At 61.8% G+C, this 17,195-nt stretch overlaps 1 protein-coding gene and 1 long non-coding RNA gene across 2 annotated transcripts in view; one reads left to right on the top strand and one right to left on the bottom strand.

The window, feature by feature from the left end:
• Nucleotides 1-618: 618 nt before the first annotated feature.
• Nucleotides 619-17,195, bottom strand: part of MMEL1 (membrane metalloendopeptidase like 1) — a 33,785-nt gene continuing 17,208 nt past the window's right edge. Inside the window, exons 4-23 of the mRNA XM_037828718.1 lie at nucleotides 16,133-16,294; nucleotides 15,842-15,922; nucleotides 14,720-14,815; nucleotides 13,983-14,101; nucleotides 13,276-13,341; nucleotides 12,042-12,176; nucleotides 11,868-11,957; nucleotides 8,082-8,218; nucleotides 7,615-7,708; nucleotides 5,900-6,028; nucleotides 5,220-5,318; nucleotides 4,497-4,580; nucleotides 3,974-4,077; nucleotides 3,811-3,869; nucleotides 3,225-3,344; nucleotides 2,310-2,443; nucleotides 2,157-2,222; nucleotides 1,529-1,624; nucleotides 1,033-1,109; nucleotides 619-945 (exon numbers count right to left, since the gene is read on the bottom strand). Of these exons, the coding sequence (XP_037684646.1) occupies nucleotides 846-945; nucleotides 1,033-1,109; nucleotides 1,529-1,624; nucleotides 2,157-2,222; nucleotides 2,310-2,443; nucleotides 3,225-3,344; nucleotides 3,811-3,869; nucleotides 3,974-4,077; nucleotides 4,497-4,580; nucleotides 5,220-5,318; nucleotides 5,900-6,028; nucleotides 7,615-7,708; nucleotides 8,082-8,218; nucleotides 11,868-11,957; nucleotides 12,042-12,176; nucleotides 13,276-13,341; nucleotides 13,983-14,101; nucleotides 14,720-14,815; nucleotides 15,842-15,922; nucleotides 16,133-16,294 (2,048 nt within the window). The 3' untranslated portion in view covers nucleotides 619-845. The remainder of the gene's footprint in view (nucleotides 946-1,032; nucleotides 1,110-1,528; nucleotides 1,625-2,156; nucleotides 2,223-2,309; nucleotides 2,444-3,224; nucleotides 3,345-3,810; nucleotides 3,870-3,973; nucleotides 4,078-4,496; nucleotides 4,581-5,219; nucleotides 5,319-5,899; nucleotides 6,029-7,614; nucleotides 7,709-8,081; nucleotides 8,219-11,867; nucleotides 11,958-12,041; nucleotides 12,177-13,275; nucleotides 13,342-13,982; nucleotides 14,102-14,719; nucleotides 14,816-15,841; nucleotides 15,923-16,132; nucleotides 16,295-17,195) is intronic.
• LOC119528074 lies at nucleotides 14,832-16,682 on the top strand. Its single transcript, XR_005215549.1, has 3 exons — nucleotides 14,832-15,011; nucleotides 15,475-15,613; nucleotides 15,856-16,682. It is a non-coding gene; the product is annotated as an uncharacterized LOC119528074 (long non-coding RNA).

Genomic DNA, 17,195 nt, shown 5'->3' with positions numbered 1-17,195 from the left:
GCTGTGAACGTCCCTGTCCCCCAGAAGGACGTGGGGTTGGGATCTCACTGCCCTGTCATTTCCTTGAGGTGACACTCCAGGTTGGGGGAGGCTCAAGGCTGGGGGGACAGCAGAGGAGGGAGTGGTTTTCCTGTCACCTGCTAAGTCTGGGAGGCCATTGGGGGCTTAGGGAGAGGGCTGATTGGCTGGAAGGATGGTCGTCATGGAGTGAGACCCCCTTCTGGGGAGGTGTAGCAAGTGTCAGACCTGACAGGCCCAAAGCAGAACTCCTGGCCCCCTCTCCCAGCTGTGGCCCTCTCAGGTGACCTCAGCACCTCCCCTGTACTTATTCCAAGCCGGGGTACCCGTGTCCCCCATCCCTGCCTCTGCCCCTGCCTCCCTGTCCCCTCCCCTCCTCAGTGAGTGGTCGTTAGAAATGATCATGGGGTGTCTAAACCCCTCCTCTGGACTGCCAGTGTGGCTCCCAGGTCCCCAACCCCAGTCAAGTGGGGTCCCCGAGGATGGGCCCCTCGGGCAGCTTGGTCACCTCTGTGTCCCCTGAAGGACAGTGCTGGGGAAACCGAGCCCTCAGACCCCAACAGAGGCAAGGAGCCGGCTTCTTTGAAGCATTTACTTAGCTCAAGTGTTTAGCTCTGGACTTTCCAGGAGGACGCGCTGCGGACGTAGGCGAGGACCACGGAGCGGCGGTGACCCTCGCGCGGCGGCGGGGCGCGGGGCGGCCGGGCCTGCGGCGGCGTCTGCGCTCGCTCGGGGCGCACCCGGGGCCTGGCCGGCGGCACGGTCTGGGCCGCGGGCGCTTCCCGGCGGCGGGCGGGCGTGGGCCGCGCAGGGCGGCGGGGCCTTGACTACCAGATACGGCATCGCTCCCGCGGGTGCATGGGGGTGCCCTGGGCGCAGTTGAACGCCTCGGCGAAGGCCGCCAGGTTCTGCAGCGAGCCCAGCACCCTGCGGGCGGAGGGCGGCGGCTTGAGGACGGCGGGGCGGGGGCCGGGGCCGGGGCGCGGGGGCGGGGGGCGCGGGGCGGGCGCTTGCCTGTACTTCAGCGGACTGTGGACGTCGGTCTTGATGGACTGGACGGCGAACTCGGGCCGGTAGGTTCCGCACCACACCTGCGGGCGCACCGGGGGAGGCTGCGGGCCAGGCTGCGACCCAGGAGGGGACGCGGCCAGCTCCGGCGAGGGGTGCGTTCCCCGCGGGCGCCGGGAGGGGAGGAGGGGTGGGGGTGGGGGAGACTGTGGGGGGCGCGGCGCCTACTTTCTCCAGGCACGAGCGGGGCCCGCCAGCCCGGGCTGCCCCTTCCAGGTAGGGGAGGGCAGCGCAGGTTCCTCCCTCGGGAATCCCCGCCAGCTCCCGCTCGCCCCTCCATCCTCCAGAAGCCCGCGGGCTCTCGGTTCTGGTCCTGCCCGAGCCTGGGGGTGTCCTATAGTGTGTGTGTTTGGGGGCACTGCCGGGGAAAGCCCTGAGTCTCCTTGGATGAGTGCAGGTGGCGGCGCCTGGGGCGGGCGGGGGCGGGGCCTGCAGCCCTTACCTGCGCGTAGTTGATGAAGAAAAGCTGATTGAGGGTCAGTTCCAGTCCTGGCAGCTGGGGGTCCCTGCCGCCCTCCATCAGCCACTTCAGGTAAGCCTGAGGCCACCAGACAGGTCCTGGGCATGGGCTCCGGAGGGCCAGGCGGCCCTTTCTGCCTCCGGACAGCATGCGCAGGACCCCAGAGTCCGTGGAGCCAGCCCGTCCCAGGTGGGGGCTCCGCCGCTGCCGTGGGGGGCCCGTTTGGGCACCCCCAGGGACCATGTGGGTCCCCTTGCCAGGTGCCCACCACGTGGCTGTGCACCTGGACAGAGCCTCTGGGCACCCCTGTTCTGGGGCTGTAGGGCAGGGGTGTTAGGGGTGGGTGTGGGGAAGAGGTCACTGTGGCTGTCAGTCTCTGCCTTTCGGGAGCTGGAGGGCGGTGGCCTCCCCAGAGTGTCGAGGCCCAGCTATGGACGGGCAGAAGGTGGGCATCTGTCGTCCTGCCCACCCAGGCCATTGGTGCCTCCAGGAGTGAGGGAGGGCATCCGCAGGACGCAGCTTCGGCTGGAGCAGGCAGGCGGGTGGGGAGGGCCCCCCAGCTGAGCCAGGGACCCCTGCCCCTCCCTGGAAGGGGCCGCCGCCCACCCACCTTGTACGCCTGCCGCACACCTCCGTTGTCAGCGATGTTCTCCCCGAGCGTGCTGAACCCATTCACCTGCGCACGGGGGACAGGAGACGGGATGGCGGGGCTGCGGGGCACATTCCCCCTCCGCGGGCGGGCAGGTGCCCACCGCGCACTCACGTTCTGCTCGTCCGCCAGCTTCCAGGTGTAGTTCCCGTACTGGTAGACCATGCACTCGGACTGCTCCCGGAAGTGCTGGGCCGAGAAGTTGCTCCACCAGTCCAGCATGTTGCCGTCCTTGTCGAAGTTCCGGCCTGGCGGGGGCGCAGGTGGCTGCTCACGTGCACCCCCCGCGTGTGCCCCTCGCCCAGCCCCACAGGCCTGTCCTCGTGCCTTCTCCCAGGGCCCCAGCGTCCACGGCGCATGGTCGGCGAGACAGAATGGGCCCCTGCGGGGCAGCCCGTGGCTGGAGGCTGCTCGGGCCCGGAGAGGGAGGCTGTGGTGGTCTCCCAGGCCCCCCAGGGCTAGGGCGGGGCCCTCGGGTCCCAAGGTCTGGGAGGCACCATGGTTCCAGCACCCTTGCTGGGATGTCCAGACTCCAGAACCCTGGGTGAGGGAGCCCATGGCCCCTGGGCACGGCTGCCCTGGAAGGGTCTGCTCATTGAGCCACATGGGCTGAGTGTGGGCACCAGCCACTCAGAATGAGGCGGGGGGCCCCTCCAGGGGAGGGGGCTACAACATCAGGGCCAGCCGGTGCCTTGTCGGGGAGGATGCTGTGACGCTGAAATGACCCTGGGTGTGGGCTGTGTGCCAGGCCAGGGGCCAGGAGCTGCCTGGGTGTGATGGTAAGCTGGCTGTGCTCGGTTCATGGGCTCGGGCTGGGCGCCTGGCCCCTGGCTCCAGCCCTTGTGCCTGTCCTTGCCTAGCAGGTGGAGACTGGCTGGCATCTGGGACCTGCTCTGGGCACCAGGAAGGTCCCTGCTGGGCCCTGGTGGATGGGACAGCCCCCCCAGCCCTCAGGAAAGACAGGTGGCTCCTTTCTAGGCTGCAGCTGGGTGGACAGGGTGGGAGTGGGAGGACACGCAGCCCCCTTACCGTTGTCGTCGAAGCCATGGGTGATCTCGTGCCCAATCACCATCCCGATGCCCCCGAAGTTTAAGGCCTGGGGCTGCTGCTTGCTGAAGAAGGGGGGCTGCAGGATCCCAGCAGGGAACACTGCCCGCCAAGGAGGGGGCACAGAAGCTGTGAGCAAGCTCACCTCTGGGTGCCAGGCTCAAGGGCCCACCTCCCAGTGCCAGGTCCTGGGGGCCCACCTCCTGAGTGCTAGGCTCGGAGCCCCACTCCCCTTTAACAACTGAGGATACCGAGGCACAGAGGCCAGGGACAGAGCTAGTGGGTGGCAGCTCCAGACCCAAGTCCAGTGCCTCCTGCTGTTCTGAGCCCAGGGAAGGGGTCTCCGCTGACCCCACCCTCCTCTCCCCCAGACCCGCTCACTGACTGCATAGGCAGGCCACCTTCCCTTGCACGGGGGACAAGTAACACCCCCGCAGGTGGTCCAGCAGGGAGTGAGGGTCCTCCCAGGTGGGAGTGCCGGGGGTCTGCTCCCCAGGAAGGAGTGGGGGCAGCACGTTGCCCCTTCACCCCGTCACTGGAATGGTTGGGGCTGGCAGGGCAAACCTACCGATCTGGTTTCGGTTCGGGGAGTAGAAGGCGTTGACCACCGCGGCCCCAATGATCCAGCTGTGACAAGTAGGGGGGTCGCCTGGAGCTCCCGTCCCCCGGGGCCCTCCCGTCCCTGTGACCAGATCCCCCTGCCCATGGGGTCTGGCCCCCAGTGCACTCACACGTTCTGGTCCACCTTCTCCCGCAGCTTCTTGAGGCTCCTCTCGGCGCTGGCCTTGAGGTTCTGCAGGCTGTTCTCGAAGTACAGGTCCTCGGAGAAGTTCAGCTGCGGGATTGGGGCCGGTGCTCACTCCCGGCCCCGGCTGGGTCTGCGGAGGGCCCGGGGCGGGCGGCTGGGAAGGGCAGCGGGACTGGCCAGGGGTGTGCCCCATGGCCTCTAGGCCCCGGAGGCAGAGGGGCCGCGCGGTGCCCCAGTTCCTCACTAGCTTTATGCGACTAGGCGAGCTCCTCAGAGTCGCGGGGTCTGCTTTCCGGTCACAGACCGAGGATGGGGGTGGAGCCCCCCACAGCTTGGTGGGGACAGCTGCGTTAGCAGCTGGGAGGGGCTGGCAGGTGCCTCGGGTGGACAGGCCGAGCAGCTGGATGGGGCCGGGGGAGGGGGCAGGCAAGGCCCTGGGGCGTGGCTGAGATAGGCGTGGCCCTGGGGCGGGGCCCTAGGTGGGCGGGGCCTGGTAGCCGGCGCACATTGGAATACTCCTCATCCAGGTACTTGTTCCTCTCCTCCAGGATGTAGTCGGGGTACCCGATCTGCTCCCGGATGTTCATGGCCTGGAGAGGAGAGGAGGGGCTGCTACCTGCCCACCCCATCATGGGGTGAAGGGTTGCTGGCCAGAGTGGGGCCCAGGGCGTCCTGGCTCCCTCACCACCTCCTTGCCAAGGGGCTTTGGGAAGGTGGCTAAGGGCCCTGGCCCCTCCTTGCAGGGCTGTGAAGGGGTCACCCGGGGCAAAGCAGGGAATAACTCAGCACCAGATGAGACCCTGGGATCCACGGCCAGCAGGGCTCCGTGTTGGGGGGCTGGGAGGAGTCTCTAGGCCACTGTGTCACACTGGCCCAGAGGGGTTCTGGCGGCTCTGGCCCTCATTTCAGGGTGCCCTGCTCCCCAAGGCCACGGCTGCCCCCACACATTCCTGAGGGTGTTGCAGGGTTCCCCAGACACCACCCAAGGGCTCAGCTTCCTATCCTGCTTCTGACTGGGGTCCCCTTCTGGAGCAGCTCACACCCCCACCCCAGCCTCAGCTTTCTTATCTGCAAAGTGGGTGTGAGGATGTCTGCCAGGCCCTCCTCCCGGGGCTGCAGGGAGTTCTAAGGAGGAGGGGGCTCGCCAGGGCTCCAGCTGGGGCTGTCCGTTGGCTCTGTCTGGGCAGCCACCCAGCGCTGGGCTGCCTGCACCTCCCTTAGCCCCTCACCTTCTCCTGGGCCTTCTCCTTGGACTCCTGGTCCATCCAGGCCAGCTCGTCCAGGGTCTCCACAAACACGCCTCGCACCTTGTTGATGAGCTCTCTGACCTGGGGGTGTGCACGCACAGCCTCGTGCCCCAGCTGTGGCCCGGTGGGCCCTCTGCAGTGTTCAGTCCCACAGGCTGCCAGGACCTAAGCCTACCTGGCCCAGATTGGTCCTGGGTTGCTGCTGGGTACGGGACTCTGCAGTATTGGGTAGGGCTGGGGAGGGACAGGTGGGGAGAACGATGACCCTGGGACAGGGTCCTCACTGCTGTGGCTTCATCCTCACACACAGGCCCAGGGCCTGGCCACAGCATGTCCCTGTCCCAGGCCACCTGCCAAGGCAGCAGGGTCCTGGGCACGACCCTGGCTGGGGGTTTGGAAACACCTGTTTGGACTCGGAAGCAGCCCAAGCAAGGTGTGATGGCATGGAGGACACTGGATGCCTCTGAGTATACACCTGGTGCCATCGGAGGGTGGGGCGCCCACGGGTCTGGAGCAGTGAGACTTGCTGCAGGGGCTAGGGGGTAATGTGACCGTTCCCCTCCTGCCATGGAGCAGGGACACTGTGGGGAGGCTTGCCAGGGTGAGCCACCCGGGCAGGCTGTGGACAGCGACACCTGAGAGCAGAAAGCAGTGCCACCTACCATATTCTTGCTCTCTCCAGGAAATGCTTCCTTGACGTAGAGGGAGCCCACAGCACTCTCCATGTTGCTGTTGACATAGCTGACGCACTCCCGCCAGCGCACCTCCTCCACCGTTGTGCCATAAAGTGCCTGGTGGGGAGGGTGGAGGGCATCTGTGCATGCACTCATCCACCCACCCACTCATCCACCCATCCATCCGCCCATCCACCCACCCACCCATCCATCCACCCATCCATCCATCCACCCACCTATCCATCCATCCATCCACCCATCCCCCATCCATCCATCCACCCATCCATTCTTCTACTCATCCATCCACCCACTCATCCATTCATCCATCCACCCATCCACCCATCCATCCATCCACCCATCCATCCATTCACCCACCCGTCCAGTCCATCTACCCACCCACCTATCCATCCATCCATCCATCCACCCATCCATCCATTCATCCATCCATCCACCCATCCATCCATCCATCCATCCACCCATCCATCCACCCATCCATCCATTCATCCATCCATCCACCCATCCATCCACCTATCTACCCATCCCCCATCCATGCATCCACCCATCCACCCATCCACCCATCCATCTTTTCCTTCCTTCCTTCCATCCATCCACCCACCCATCCTTTCATCCATCTTTCCTTCCTTCTATCCACCCATCCATCCACCCACCCATCCCCCATCCACCCATCCATCCTTTAGTCTGCCACCACATTTACCAACATAAAGTGCATGGTGGGGTGGGCAGAGGGCATCTGTGTATGTGCTCATCATTCATTCATTCATTCATTCACTCACTCTGCCACACTTACCAACACACAGCACCTTGCAGGGTGGCAGGCCGGAGAGAATCCAGGCATTCATTCATTCACTCAGCCACATTTACCGATGTCTCCTGCCCCAGTCTCCCATCACATGAAGGGCCTCCATCCTCTGTCACTCAGGAGAGGGACCTTGGCATTCTCCTGGACTCCCTTCTTTCCTCCATCTCCCATATCTAATCCATCAGCATTTGGTCTCCACCTCCTCTCCTGAATCTGTCCACTGTCAGTACCCTGGTCTGTCTCCATCACCTCCCAGCTGGATGATCACGCCAACCTTCCAGAATGTCTCCTGCCTCCACTCAGATCCCACCCTCCACCCAGGCCTTCTCCCCAGAGCAACCAGAATGACTGAACAGGCAGGACACAAGACCACCCCCCACCTTCCCCAGCCCCCCTGCCACCAGGGGCTTTCACTGTACATGAAAGACAAGCCAGAGGCATTGCTCTGGTCTGCAATTACTGCCCTCTGCCCCCTCCTGGCCCCAGCCCCTCCCTGGCCCCACCTCCTCCCCCCACCTTTGCCCCCTGTGTCCTCTTCCTGCTTCGTGTGGTTCCTGCCTTAGAACCTTCTGCACCGGCTGTTCCTACCCCCTGGAAATCTCTCCCAAGGCCTCTTCTTGCCTAAAAGTTCTACAAGGTCACCTCTGCAGAGACATCCTCCCTACCCTCAGCTGCTCCCCCACACACTTTTTAGAGCAGATTTCTGATCTGTTGACTGTCTGTCCTCCCCAACAGGCCAGGTGCCTCATCTGTCTTCTTTGCCACTCTGACCCCAGCGTAGAGCTTGGCATGTGGCCCATAGCAGATGCGTGTGTCATACACTGAATGAATGAATGAATGAACTAATGAGTGACGGGCCAGAGGACTCCTCCCTGGGGCTAACCTTGCGATAGTTCACTCGTGCATCCTTGAACCGCTGGCTCAGGCTGCTGATGCGGTCCAGCACTAGGCGCCAGATCAGGTAGTTCTGCACCGTCCTGGGGGCAGAGGTGGGGAGAGAGCAGGGGAACAGTATTCACCCAGGAGGGGACGTGGCTCACGGACCCTTGACCAGTAGTTTCCTCCCCAAGCGGGGAGTTCAGAGTTCTGGAGAAGACCTCCGAGACAACATCACCTCCCCCAGCCCCTGTTACAGATACACCTGCCTGGCCCTGGATGCTTGAGATGCCCCAAGGAGAAGTTCACATCTCTAATGTAAGGCTCCAATGGCCACTGGAATGTAACCCTCTCTTGTCCCTCTCTCCTCAGAGTAAATGCTTCATGGGGCCCTTTCCTGAGAGCAGGGTCTCTTGGGGAGGGGGAGAGAGGGCAGAGCTGGTGAGGCCCCTTGGCACTTTTGTTGGGTCTCACCTAGCTGAGTGGATACCTATGATGTCCTCGAGATTCTGGAGGTAGGGGATGCCGTAGACCACCACTTCCTCATCAGGCATCAGGTCGATGGCGACAGAGGCCAGCACCGTTTGTATGAAGAGAGTCCAGTTAAATCCCTGGGGAAGGAGGCAGTGGGGAGAAAGGGAGGGAGAGGGGCAGACGTGGTTCCTGGGCATCCAGAAACCCAGCCCTGCCCTCCTGGTTACAGGAGTAGGAGTGAAGGCACAGGCGATCAGAATCAGGAAAAAAGGTGGGTGACATTAGTACAGAGCCTACAGATGGCAAAAGATAAGAGGTCATGTCAATATGTTTGAAAACTTAAGTGTGATGGAAAAATTCCTGGAAAAACACAACTTAGCAAAACCAACAAAAGAAGAATTAGAAATTATAGGGAGCCCTATATGGTAAATAAACTGAGTATTTAAAATATTCCCACAAAGAAATATCCAGGCCTATCTGGTATTACCAGTGGATTCTCTCTGACATTCAAGGAAGAAATACTGCCAATTTTATCCCAACTTTCCAAAGAAAAAAAGAGTGAAGCTCTTTAAACTTGATTTATGAGACCAAGAATAACCTTAAAACCAAAATAAGGATATTACAAGAAATGAAGACAATTAACCATTGTAACTTATGATCACATGATCCCAGGTGCGAAATCCTAAATACGATATTAGCAAACAGAATTCAGCCGGACATATGTAAAAGGGATAATACTTCACAGCCAAATTAGATTTATTCCAGGAATGCACATCTGGTTGAACATTTGCAAATCCTTATAGTTCACTGTGATAACCAAGGAAAGAAAGTCATGTGGTCATTTCAACAGAAACAGAAAAGGCATTTAATAAAATTTGACATCTATTCATGACAAAAACTTGTAGCAAACTCAAAATACAAAGCAATTTCCCTGAACTGATAAAGGGAATCAACAAAACAACGACAATAAACAAACAGCAATAGCAAACACTGGCGAAATGTTGATAGCCAGATCAGGAAGGAAATAAGATGTCTTCTGTGATGATTTGAAGCTGTATATACCAGAAAAATAAATTCTTAAATTTAATCCATTCCTTTGGGTGCAAACCCAATGTAAGTAGGACTTTTGATGGGGCTACTTCAGTTAAGGTGTGGCCCACTTCAATCAGGATGGGTCTTAATCCTATTAGTGGAGTCCTCTATAATCAGAATGAATTCAGACATGAGAGAGAGAAAGCCACAGGAAGCAAGAGGCTGAATCGGGAAGAGAAGGGAGAGCCAGGAGAGGCTGCCATGTGACAAGCTAAGGACAGTCTCCAGGGAGAAAGCATCATCACCTTGATGATCTCTTCATTTGGAGTTTCTTTTAGCCTTAAAACTGTCAGCTAATAAATTCCCATTGTTTAGGTTGGCCCATTTCATAGTATTTGCTTGAGCAGCCAGGAAACTAAAGCAGATTGTTCTCAGGACTTCATTATGGTGAAAGTCCTAGCTGGTCCAAGGGGACAAGAAAACTAAATAAAAGTGGTAAGAGTTGAAAAGGAAGACATAAAAATATTTTTCACAAATAACACAGAAAATCCAAAAAGATCTACAAATAAACTACTAGAATTTAGGAAGACTTCTGGATCCAAGGTCAGTATTTCTATGTTCCAGCATCAAAGAAGATGACAAATTACGAAATAATGTCATTGACAATCATATTAAAAAAAGCCACCCCCCCCCAGGAACAAATCTAGCATGGGACGTAAGACCTTGAAACAGGAAACTACAAAACATATTGAAAGAACTTAAAGAAAGCTTAAATGTCAGGTTCATGGGTTGGAGGATGTAATGATGTCAGTCTTTCTCATCCCTATCGAAATCCCAGCAGGTTTTCTGTGGAATCGACAAGCTGAGTCTCAGTTTTATCAAGACAATCTCGAGGAACAAGATTGTCATGCTGAACTCTATTGGATACAAAAACAAAGTCGGTGTGTGACTGGCCTGGGGACAGACAGGCCAACAGAGCAGAAGAGAGTCCCCAAATTCACACACACACCTGATTATTAACAAACGTCCCTGCAGAGCGGCGGGTAATGGGGTGTGTTTTCAGTCAACGGGGCTGGGTCATTTGCCCTCCCATAAGGACAGATATGGAATGTCTGCATCTCACTGTCTACAAACGTCAGCTCCCAGTGGATTGCAGATCTACACGACCTTGAGGGTGGCAAAGATTTCTTAGAACACAAAGAACCCTAACCACAAAGGAAAGAGTGACAAGTCTTTGATAATTTGACCTCTAAAATCAAGAAAAAGGCAGACGGCCCAGTGGAACAAAAGGGCAGGAGGCTTGCACAGACACGTCACAAAATAAGGCCACCGGACGGCCAATAAATGCGAAGCAGCAGGCGGCTTCTCAGCCGTCGGGGAGGTGGATGTGAGCGGCCACCAGAGTGGCCACGATGGGAAGAAGCCACCAGGCAGGGGAAGGACACCTCCCATGATGGCTCGACATCCTTAAAGCATAACACGTGCATGCTCAGTGGCCATTGCATTCCAACGGAAATGCACGTGGGCGTGCACCAAAAGACACACCAGGGTGACTGTGGAGACAAGTCCAGAACTGGGCTCAGCCAGGACACAGCTTTTTGCAGCCGTCAGCACCGAATCCTGCTGCAAACGAGCCAACAGCCACCAGACACTGCAGCATGGCCACGTCTCACCCGCAACGTGTGGCACGAGCAGCCGGGAGAAAACGACCCCGAGCCTGGTTCCAACGGTGTGGGGTCGAGGTCCCCTTGGGCAGGAGGGAGGGTGGTAGTGGGAAGGGGCCTGGGGGAGCTTTCTGGGTTGAAGGCTGTGTGGGTGCCTTCACTTCGTGGCTATTCTAAGTGTGAAAGAAGCGTTATAAAGCAAATGCAAGAACCTGGGTTCCTGGGCTCCCCCCAAATCTGCCCCCGAACCTGCCCCCATGCCAGCTCCACACCCTCAGGCCACTCGCCTTCTTCCTCTCACTTCTAGTCCATAACTAGTCTGTTTGCAAAAGCTGCCAGTCCTGTCTAGAATATAAATCCAGAAGCCGCGCCTCTCACCGCCTCCCTGCTCGCCGGCGGCCACATCTGCCTGGGCTGTTCCCCAAGTCCCAACGGACTTCTCTGCCTCGGGTCTGTGTCCCCTTTAGCAGCTCAGCACCCCACCTCCACCTCGGCGGCCAGGGGTCCTCTCAAACCTTGAGTCAGACCAGGTTACTGTCTTCTCAGGAGGTCTCTGCACGCGCAGCCGCCCCGCCTGGACGGGGCATGCCCAGACGTCACTGGTGTCCCCTTCCCGGGGGGGCCTCTCTGGCCACCATCCTCCCGCCGCCCTCCCTGCTCAGCCCGCTTATCGCTGTCTAACATTTTCGTTTCCCTGTGCGTCTCCCCCAGCAGAATGCAAGCCGTGTTTGTGTCTCTAGGCTTTGGAGAGAGCTGCACCCCAGCAGGCTTACGCGGGCCCAGGCCACGGCTGAAGAAAGGATCTAAGGATCCGTGAGGACGAACTGCAAGCCCAGGGGGCCCGCGACCTGGGCCGGGTTTGCCCCAAGTTTTTCTGTTTTGTCCTAGGCAAGGGTTGTGTCTCCAGACACTTAAAATTTCTCAACAGGAGGTCGGATGGAGCTTTGGGGTCCATTGTGGCCTATGCCCTCCACCCTTTGACTCTCGGTTCCGTCCCTGCCCCGCTCTTCACCCTCTGACTGTGGGGTCGTCCTCACCCAGGCCCGAGCCTCCTTCCCATGCTTCCCCCTCCGGGACCGGCCGGGCTCACCTTCAGGGTGAACTTGCTTTGGAGCTCCTGCAGCTCCATCCTGTGGTACAGGGCGGTGACATCGTGCCTTTCCTCTTGGGGGGCCGTGGCCTGTGGCAGGAGTCTGCATGGTCAGGGCAGACCCCCGGGGACCCTGCCCCGTGCACCCCTGGCCCCGAGGCGCCCCCGCCTCACGTTCGCCAGCTGCGTCTCCAGCTCCAGCACCAGCATCATGTCCTGCTGGACCATGAGTCTGTTCTCGGGGAGGTTCAGGTCTTCCCGCAGCATGGTGGCCACCGAGATCATGAACTGCAGGTAGGCGTCCCGCACCTGGGCCAGAGGGGGTGGGCGGCAGGCTGCATCACAGGGTGGCGTCTGCGCCCACAGGGGCTCCCGGCTGGGGTGGGGTGGGCATGTGGCACGCAGCACCCCGGAGCGTGAGTGTCTCACACAGCCCATGCCCTCCAGGACGGGGGCTCCCGTGAGTGCCCCAGCCAGCCGTGGCGGTCACTCCTGCTCCCTGGGACAAGCCTGCCCAGCGGGGCCGTGAGCTCACAGCCCGGATGCACCTGCTCCGTGCATCCTGCCGAAGCCACGAGGTCCACGCCCCCCAGCGGCTCGGGGCTGAGTTCCAGTCCTGCCTCCATCCCTTCTGACCGGGACTGTGAGGCCACCTCTGCCCGGCTGGTGTGGGGATGGAACCATGCGGCTGCCGGTGCCATTTAGGGACGGGCCCCAGCCAGAACTGGCCCGGTTACAGAGGCCAGAGGCCTCTCCCCCTCTCCCTTACCACATCCTCCAGACCCCCAGGGAGGGGCCTGTCAGATGATTTGGGCCACAGGGTCAGGGATTGGGTCCCTGACCACTGTGGGTGGGAAACCCAGAAGCCACCTCTTCTGAGTCCCTGGCCCCTTATCCGCACCAGACTGGGAGGCGTGAGCCCCTTGCTGTGCTCCTCACCTGCCTCTGCACCTCAGGACCCTCGGCCTGGCTCTCCCAGCCCCACCAACCCGTGCCACATCTTTGGTCACATCTGCCCTTTCTCCTGGCCCTACCCATCCTTCAGCACTTCACTCACAGGCCACCTCCTCCAGGAAGCCCTCTGGGACCATTTCATGCTTCTGGCCACCGCCCACTGCCATCCTCCCTGCCTGCTCCCTGTCTTTCGTCCTTCCCTTTCCCCTGGGCCCCCACTTCCCACTCCCCAGGCCCCAGCGTGCCACTGTCTGGTTCCTGGTTTCTCTCCCCTCTCTTGGCTCTGAGCTCCAAGGGGTGGGGGCAGAAAGGGAGGGTGCGGTCTCAGGCCTGGTCCTGCCGGGGTGGGGTGGGTGCGGCAGTGCTCCCCGGCCGATGGTGGGGGAGGGCTGGAGTGGAGGCGAGGCCCGGGGGCGTCGCGGGCTCGGTGCAGGCAGGCCGGGCCTCAACCCACCTTCCGGTTGCTGCCCTCGTTGAAGTAGTAGTCCCGCGACGGCATGCCCAGGGGGGGCTGGTCTATCTGCAGACACAGACGGTGTGAGCCCGGGCCAGGGCAGGGCGTCCGCTCCCAGCCTCCCACCCAAACGGGCCCAGGGCTGGCACCCAGGGGTGGCCGAGCCCCGCTCTGTGAGTGATGGGACAGAGGGCTGCAGGGGGACCAGGCCAGGGAGCCACGGGGGGCACAGGGGAGGGGGAGCTGCGGGGAGGACAGGAGGGGGGTTCAAGGGGCCGTGGGCTGCTGGCGTGGCCTCACTGTGCCCTTGGTCCCCCGGTCTTGGTCCCTTGCTCTGAGCAGAGGGACAAACCCACGTGATCCTCTTGCCCTCCAGCCCGTGGCCAGCGGTGGCTCTCGGGTCAGGCATTCTGCTGTGGCTCCAAAGCCTCCACCAACCGCCTGCAAGCCGGGCACAGCCCACACCGACCCCGCCGAGCAGGGCCCATGCTGACCCCTGTGAGCAGGGCCCATGATGACCCCTGTGACCAGGGTCCATGCTGACCCCTCCGAGCAGGGCCCACGCTGACCCCTCCGAGCAGGGCGTGGGCCCCCCTGGGATGGATTTGGGCCAGGATGCAGGCAGATCCTGGTGGTCAGTGGCAGAGCCCTGGCCCCTGCCCTCTGCCCCCCGGGCACCCCCCGCCCAGCCCCGGTGCAGCCCTCACGTAGATGATGTGCCGGCTCGAGTTCTGGTCGTCATTCCAGATGAAGAGGTCGATGAGCACGCGCTTGTTGAACCGGCTGTTCATCATGGCCAGCTGCCGCTCCAGCTCCCACTTGGGGCCTGCGGAGTCAGCGTTCCCCACTGGGGGACCCAGGGCTGGGGGTCTCTCAGCCCAACCCCTCTGTGGACGGTGGATCCCGGGCAAGGGGGCCGGGGCGGCCGCCTCCTAAGTCCCTGAACACAGGGGGCTTGGGGGACCCCAGGGGACATGGGGGATGTGTCTCCCCAAATAGCCCACAGGAAACGACCGGGCCTTGAGAGCCGGGCTGGGTGCTTCTGCAGCTCGGTGTCCCCTTCCCCCTGGGAGACCTGAGGGCTGGGAGGGTGAGAGCGGAGTGTCGGCTCAGAGCTGGGGGCCCTGGGGCCCGGGGCCTGTGTCGGGGAGCCAAATCCTCCCAGGAGTCTAGATAGGACCCTCCCCTGCAGAGCTGGACGGGCCCAGCCCCAGGCAGCCCCCCACCAGCAGGGGCAGGAACTCCCCACAGAGTGCTCGAACTGGCTCCCAGGACCCCAAGGTTGGCCCCGGTGGGGTTGGGCCTCCTGGGCTCCCCAAGAGGGGCAGCCAGCCAGGTGGTGGCTCGAGCCAGGAGAGCAACCCTTCCAGAAGGCCCCGAGCCCAGGGTCTGGGCCGAGTGTCTGTGTCTGCCTGAGAGGTGGGCCCCTGTCCCCTGGCCTTACCTTCGGTCTCGTTCCACTTGTCCATGGCCACTGGCCAGCCGCCCACCTCCTGTAGGATGTCGAGCAGGGGCTGGGAGTCTCGCTTCTCTATCACACCTGGGAGGGGAGAGGGCGGGACCTCACCTGGCGCCGGCGTGTGGACACACTGTCACACAGACCCTCGGGGATGTCCAGGTGGCTGGCATGAGCCCCAGCACCCCGCGGTGCAGGATGGAGGCCGGGCCCAGCCCAGGAGGAGATGGGAGCGGCTGCACCCACGGGCCGGGGGAGCCGAGCTCGGAGCTGAGAGTGGGTGAGTGGGAAGGGTGGGCAAGCGGCTGAGAAGAAGGGGCAGCACGGAGCAGCCCAGTTTGTTCTCTGATGACTCGGGGTGGCCCGGGCGCTCTGGTCCCAGCAGTGTGGCGAGGAAGGGCTGGATGGGGCATGACATGCCCAGAAATGCAGGACAACTCAGGCTGATGGCCAAGTTGTGAGGTTGCAGAGGACACCGGGAGGGTGTCAGCCAAACCGGGTGACCTGACCTACAGTCTAGAAGGGGAGGAGAGACACCCACCCATAAAGCTGGGGTCCCAAAGAACCCCGCTCTCAGGGGTGCTAGAGACAAACCCCAGGCCCCACAGGCTGGGCTTGATTCCCCAAGCGGAGGACCTAAGGGGCTTCCGGGCTGGTGGTGCCCTGAGTCTAGTCAAGAAGCAGATAGGAACCCAAACACCAAAAATCCCCCCAGCACACCCCGTTTTCCTGGGTGTCCCCAGCAGTTCCAGGCTGACTTCCTCCTGCCTGAGCAGAAGGGGACCTGGGTCTGGAGCCAAGGGGTGAGCAGGTCACGGGCAGCTGGCAGTGCATACATGCCCCCAGGGAGCCCAGTGGGGGCACAGACACAGACACCCCAATGTGAGTCCTGAGTGGTCCCCCCAACTCTCATCCTGCCGTGCTGCAGGGCTGGGGCATTCTGGGGGCTGTTTTGGTTTCCCCTGGGGCTGCAGGGGGAGTCCTGGGGCTGCCGGGGGTCCTGGGGCTGCCGGGGGTCCTGGGGCTCCCAGGGTTACTGGGGGCTGCCAGGTGTCCCAGAGCTGACCCCCTGGGCCCCGGGGGAGCCGCTCCCGCCGCGCCCGCACTCACTCTCGTTCATGCAGGAGCGGTACAGCAGCTTGGCCTTCTGCACGGCCGGCCGGTCCTTGGCGGTGGCGTTCTCCAGCACCGCTGTGGGCAGGGGAGAACGTCGGCGTGACAGGGGCCGTGCTCAGCCGGAGCTGGCCCTGCCCCTGCCGGCCTCTGTCCTCCGCCGGCCGTCTCCGTGCCCACCGGACGGAAGAGGAGGTGGCGCCCAGGGGTGCTCCGTGGCTGCCAGGCGCACCCTGCCAGGGCGAGGCCGCGGACCCCAGCCCATGCCCCCCGGCCGCACTGCGCCACCTTTGAGGATGACCTCCAGCTCGTCCCGGAGGATGTCGAAGACGCTGTAGCGGGAGTTGGTCTCGGGGATGACGTGGTGCCGCAGCCAACCGCCGCAGGCATACTGGTAGAAGTCGTCACAGGGCTCCTGGGACGGGTCCATGTTCTGGAGAATTCTGGCGGCTGCTCGTCGGGGGCAGGGTGAGGAGGGAAGGGGGGTCAGAGCTGACAGTCTGTCCTCAAATGCAGTCCTGTCCCCTGGGAACCAGCCCCTGCTGTGTGTCCTTTGGGGAGTGAAGCGCCTTCTCTGAGCCCCGGCGAGGCTGGGTGCCAGGGTAGAGCCCCCTGACCTGGATTTGAGGTCTGGTGTCAGCCCTGATTGGCCACGTGGCATTGACCCCCTGTGTCTTCTCCCAGCTCCCGTTTCCTCGTCTGCACATCTGGGGGCCCCGGCAGCCCCCCTCTGGCTGGCACGGTCCCTGAGAGCTGCCGCCCGCTCCTGGCTCAGGCCAGGGTCTTTGGGGCCGAGCTCTGCCCCTGACAGCGCCACTTCCTGGGCCGCGGGTGCGGCCGTGCCACCATGAGCGGGGGCTGCTCCCGGTGGTGGGGAGGCCTTGCCCCCGGGAGCCGCGATGTGCAGGGTCAGCTGGCCCCGAGGACCCCGGCCACAGGCCCAAGTCACCCTGGAGGCCGGGCCTCTGCAAGAGCGTCACCATTGGCCTTGGTGACCGCGGCGGAGTTGGGGTCGCTATGATGCCTCACACCACATTCACTGGTTTTGTCATCTGCAAATAGCAGCGTAGGGCCCCCAATTTTAAGACAAGTTCATGGAGGAAAATTTAAAATCAAGAGAGCCCTTTTCTCTCGGTAAATGTGACTGGAATTCCCTAAGATCGAAGCAGCACATAAAGGTGGAGCTCATGGAGGGGGATGGGGCTGGGGGCGGGGCCAGGTGGGTTGGGGCTGGGCTGGGGGCGCCAGGGGTGAGAAACGGGAGCCAGGAGTGAAGATCCAGCCCTGCTTCTCAGGGTGGCGTTCCCCTCCCCTCCCCTCCTCCCTTCCCCTCCCCCTCCCCTCCCTTCCT

The sequence above is a fragment of the Choloepus didactylus genome, chromosome 2 (assembly GCF_015220235.1).
Source record: "Choloepus didactylus isolate mChoDid1 chromosome 2, mChoDid1.pri, whole genome shotgun sequence".
Taxonomy (NCBI): Eukaryota; Metazoa; Chordata; class Mammalia; order Pilosa; family Megalonychidae; genus Choloepus; species Choloepus didactylus.
This window is presented reverse-complemented; position numbering and strand designations above follow the sequence as displayed.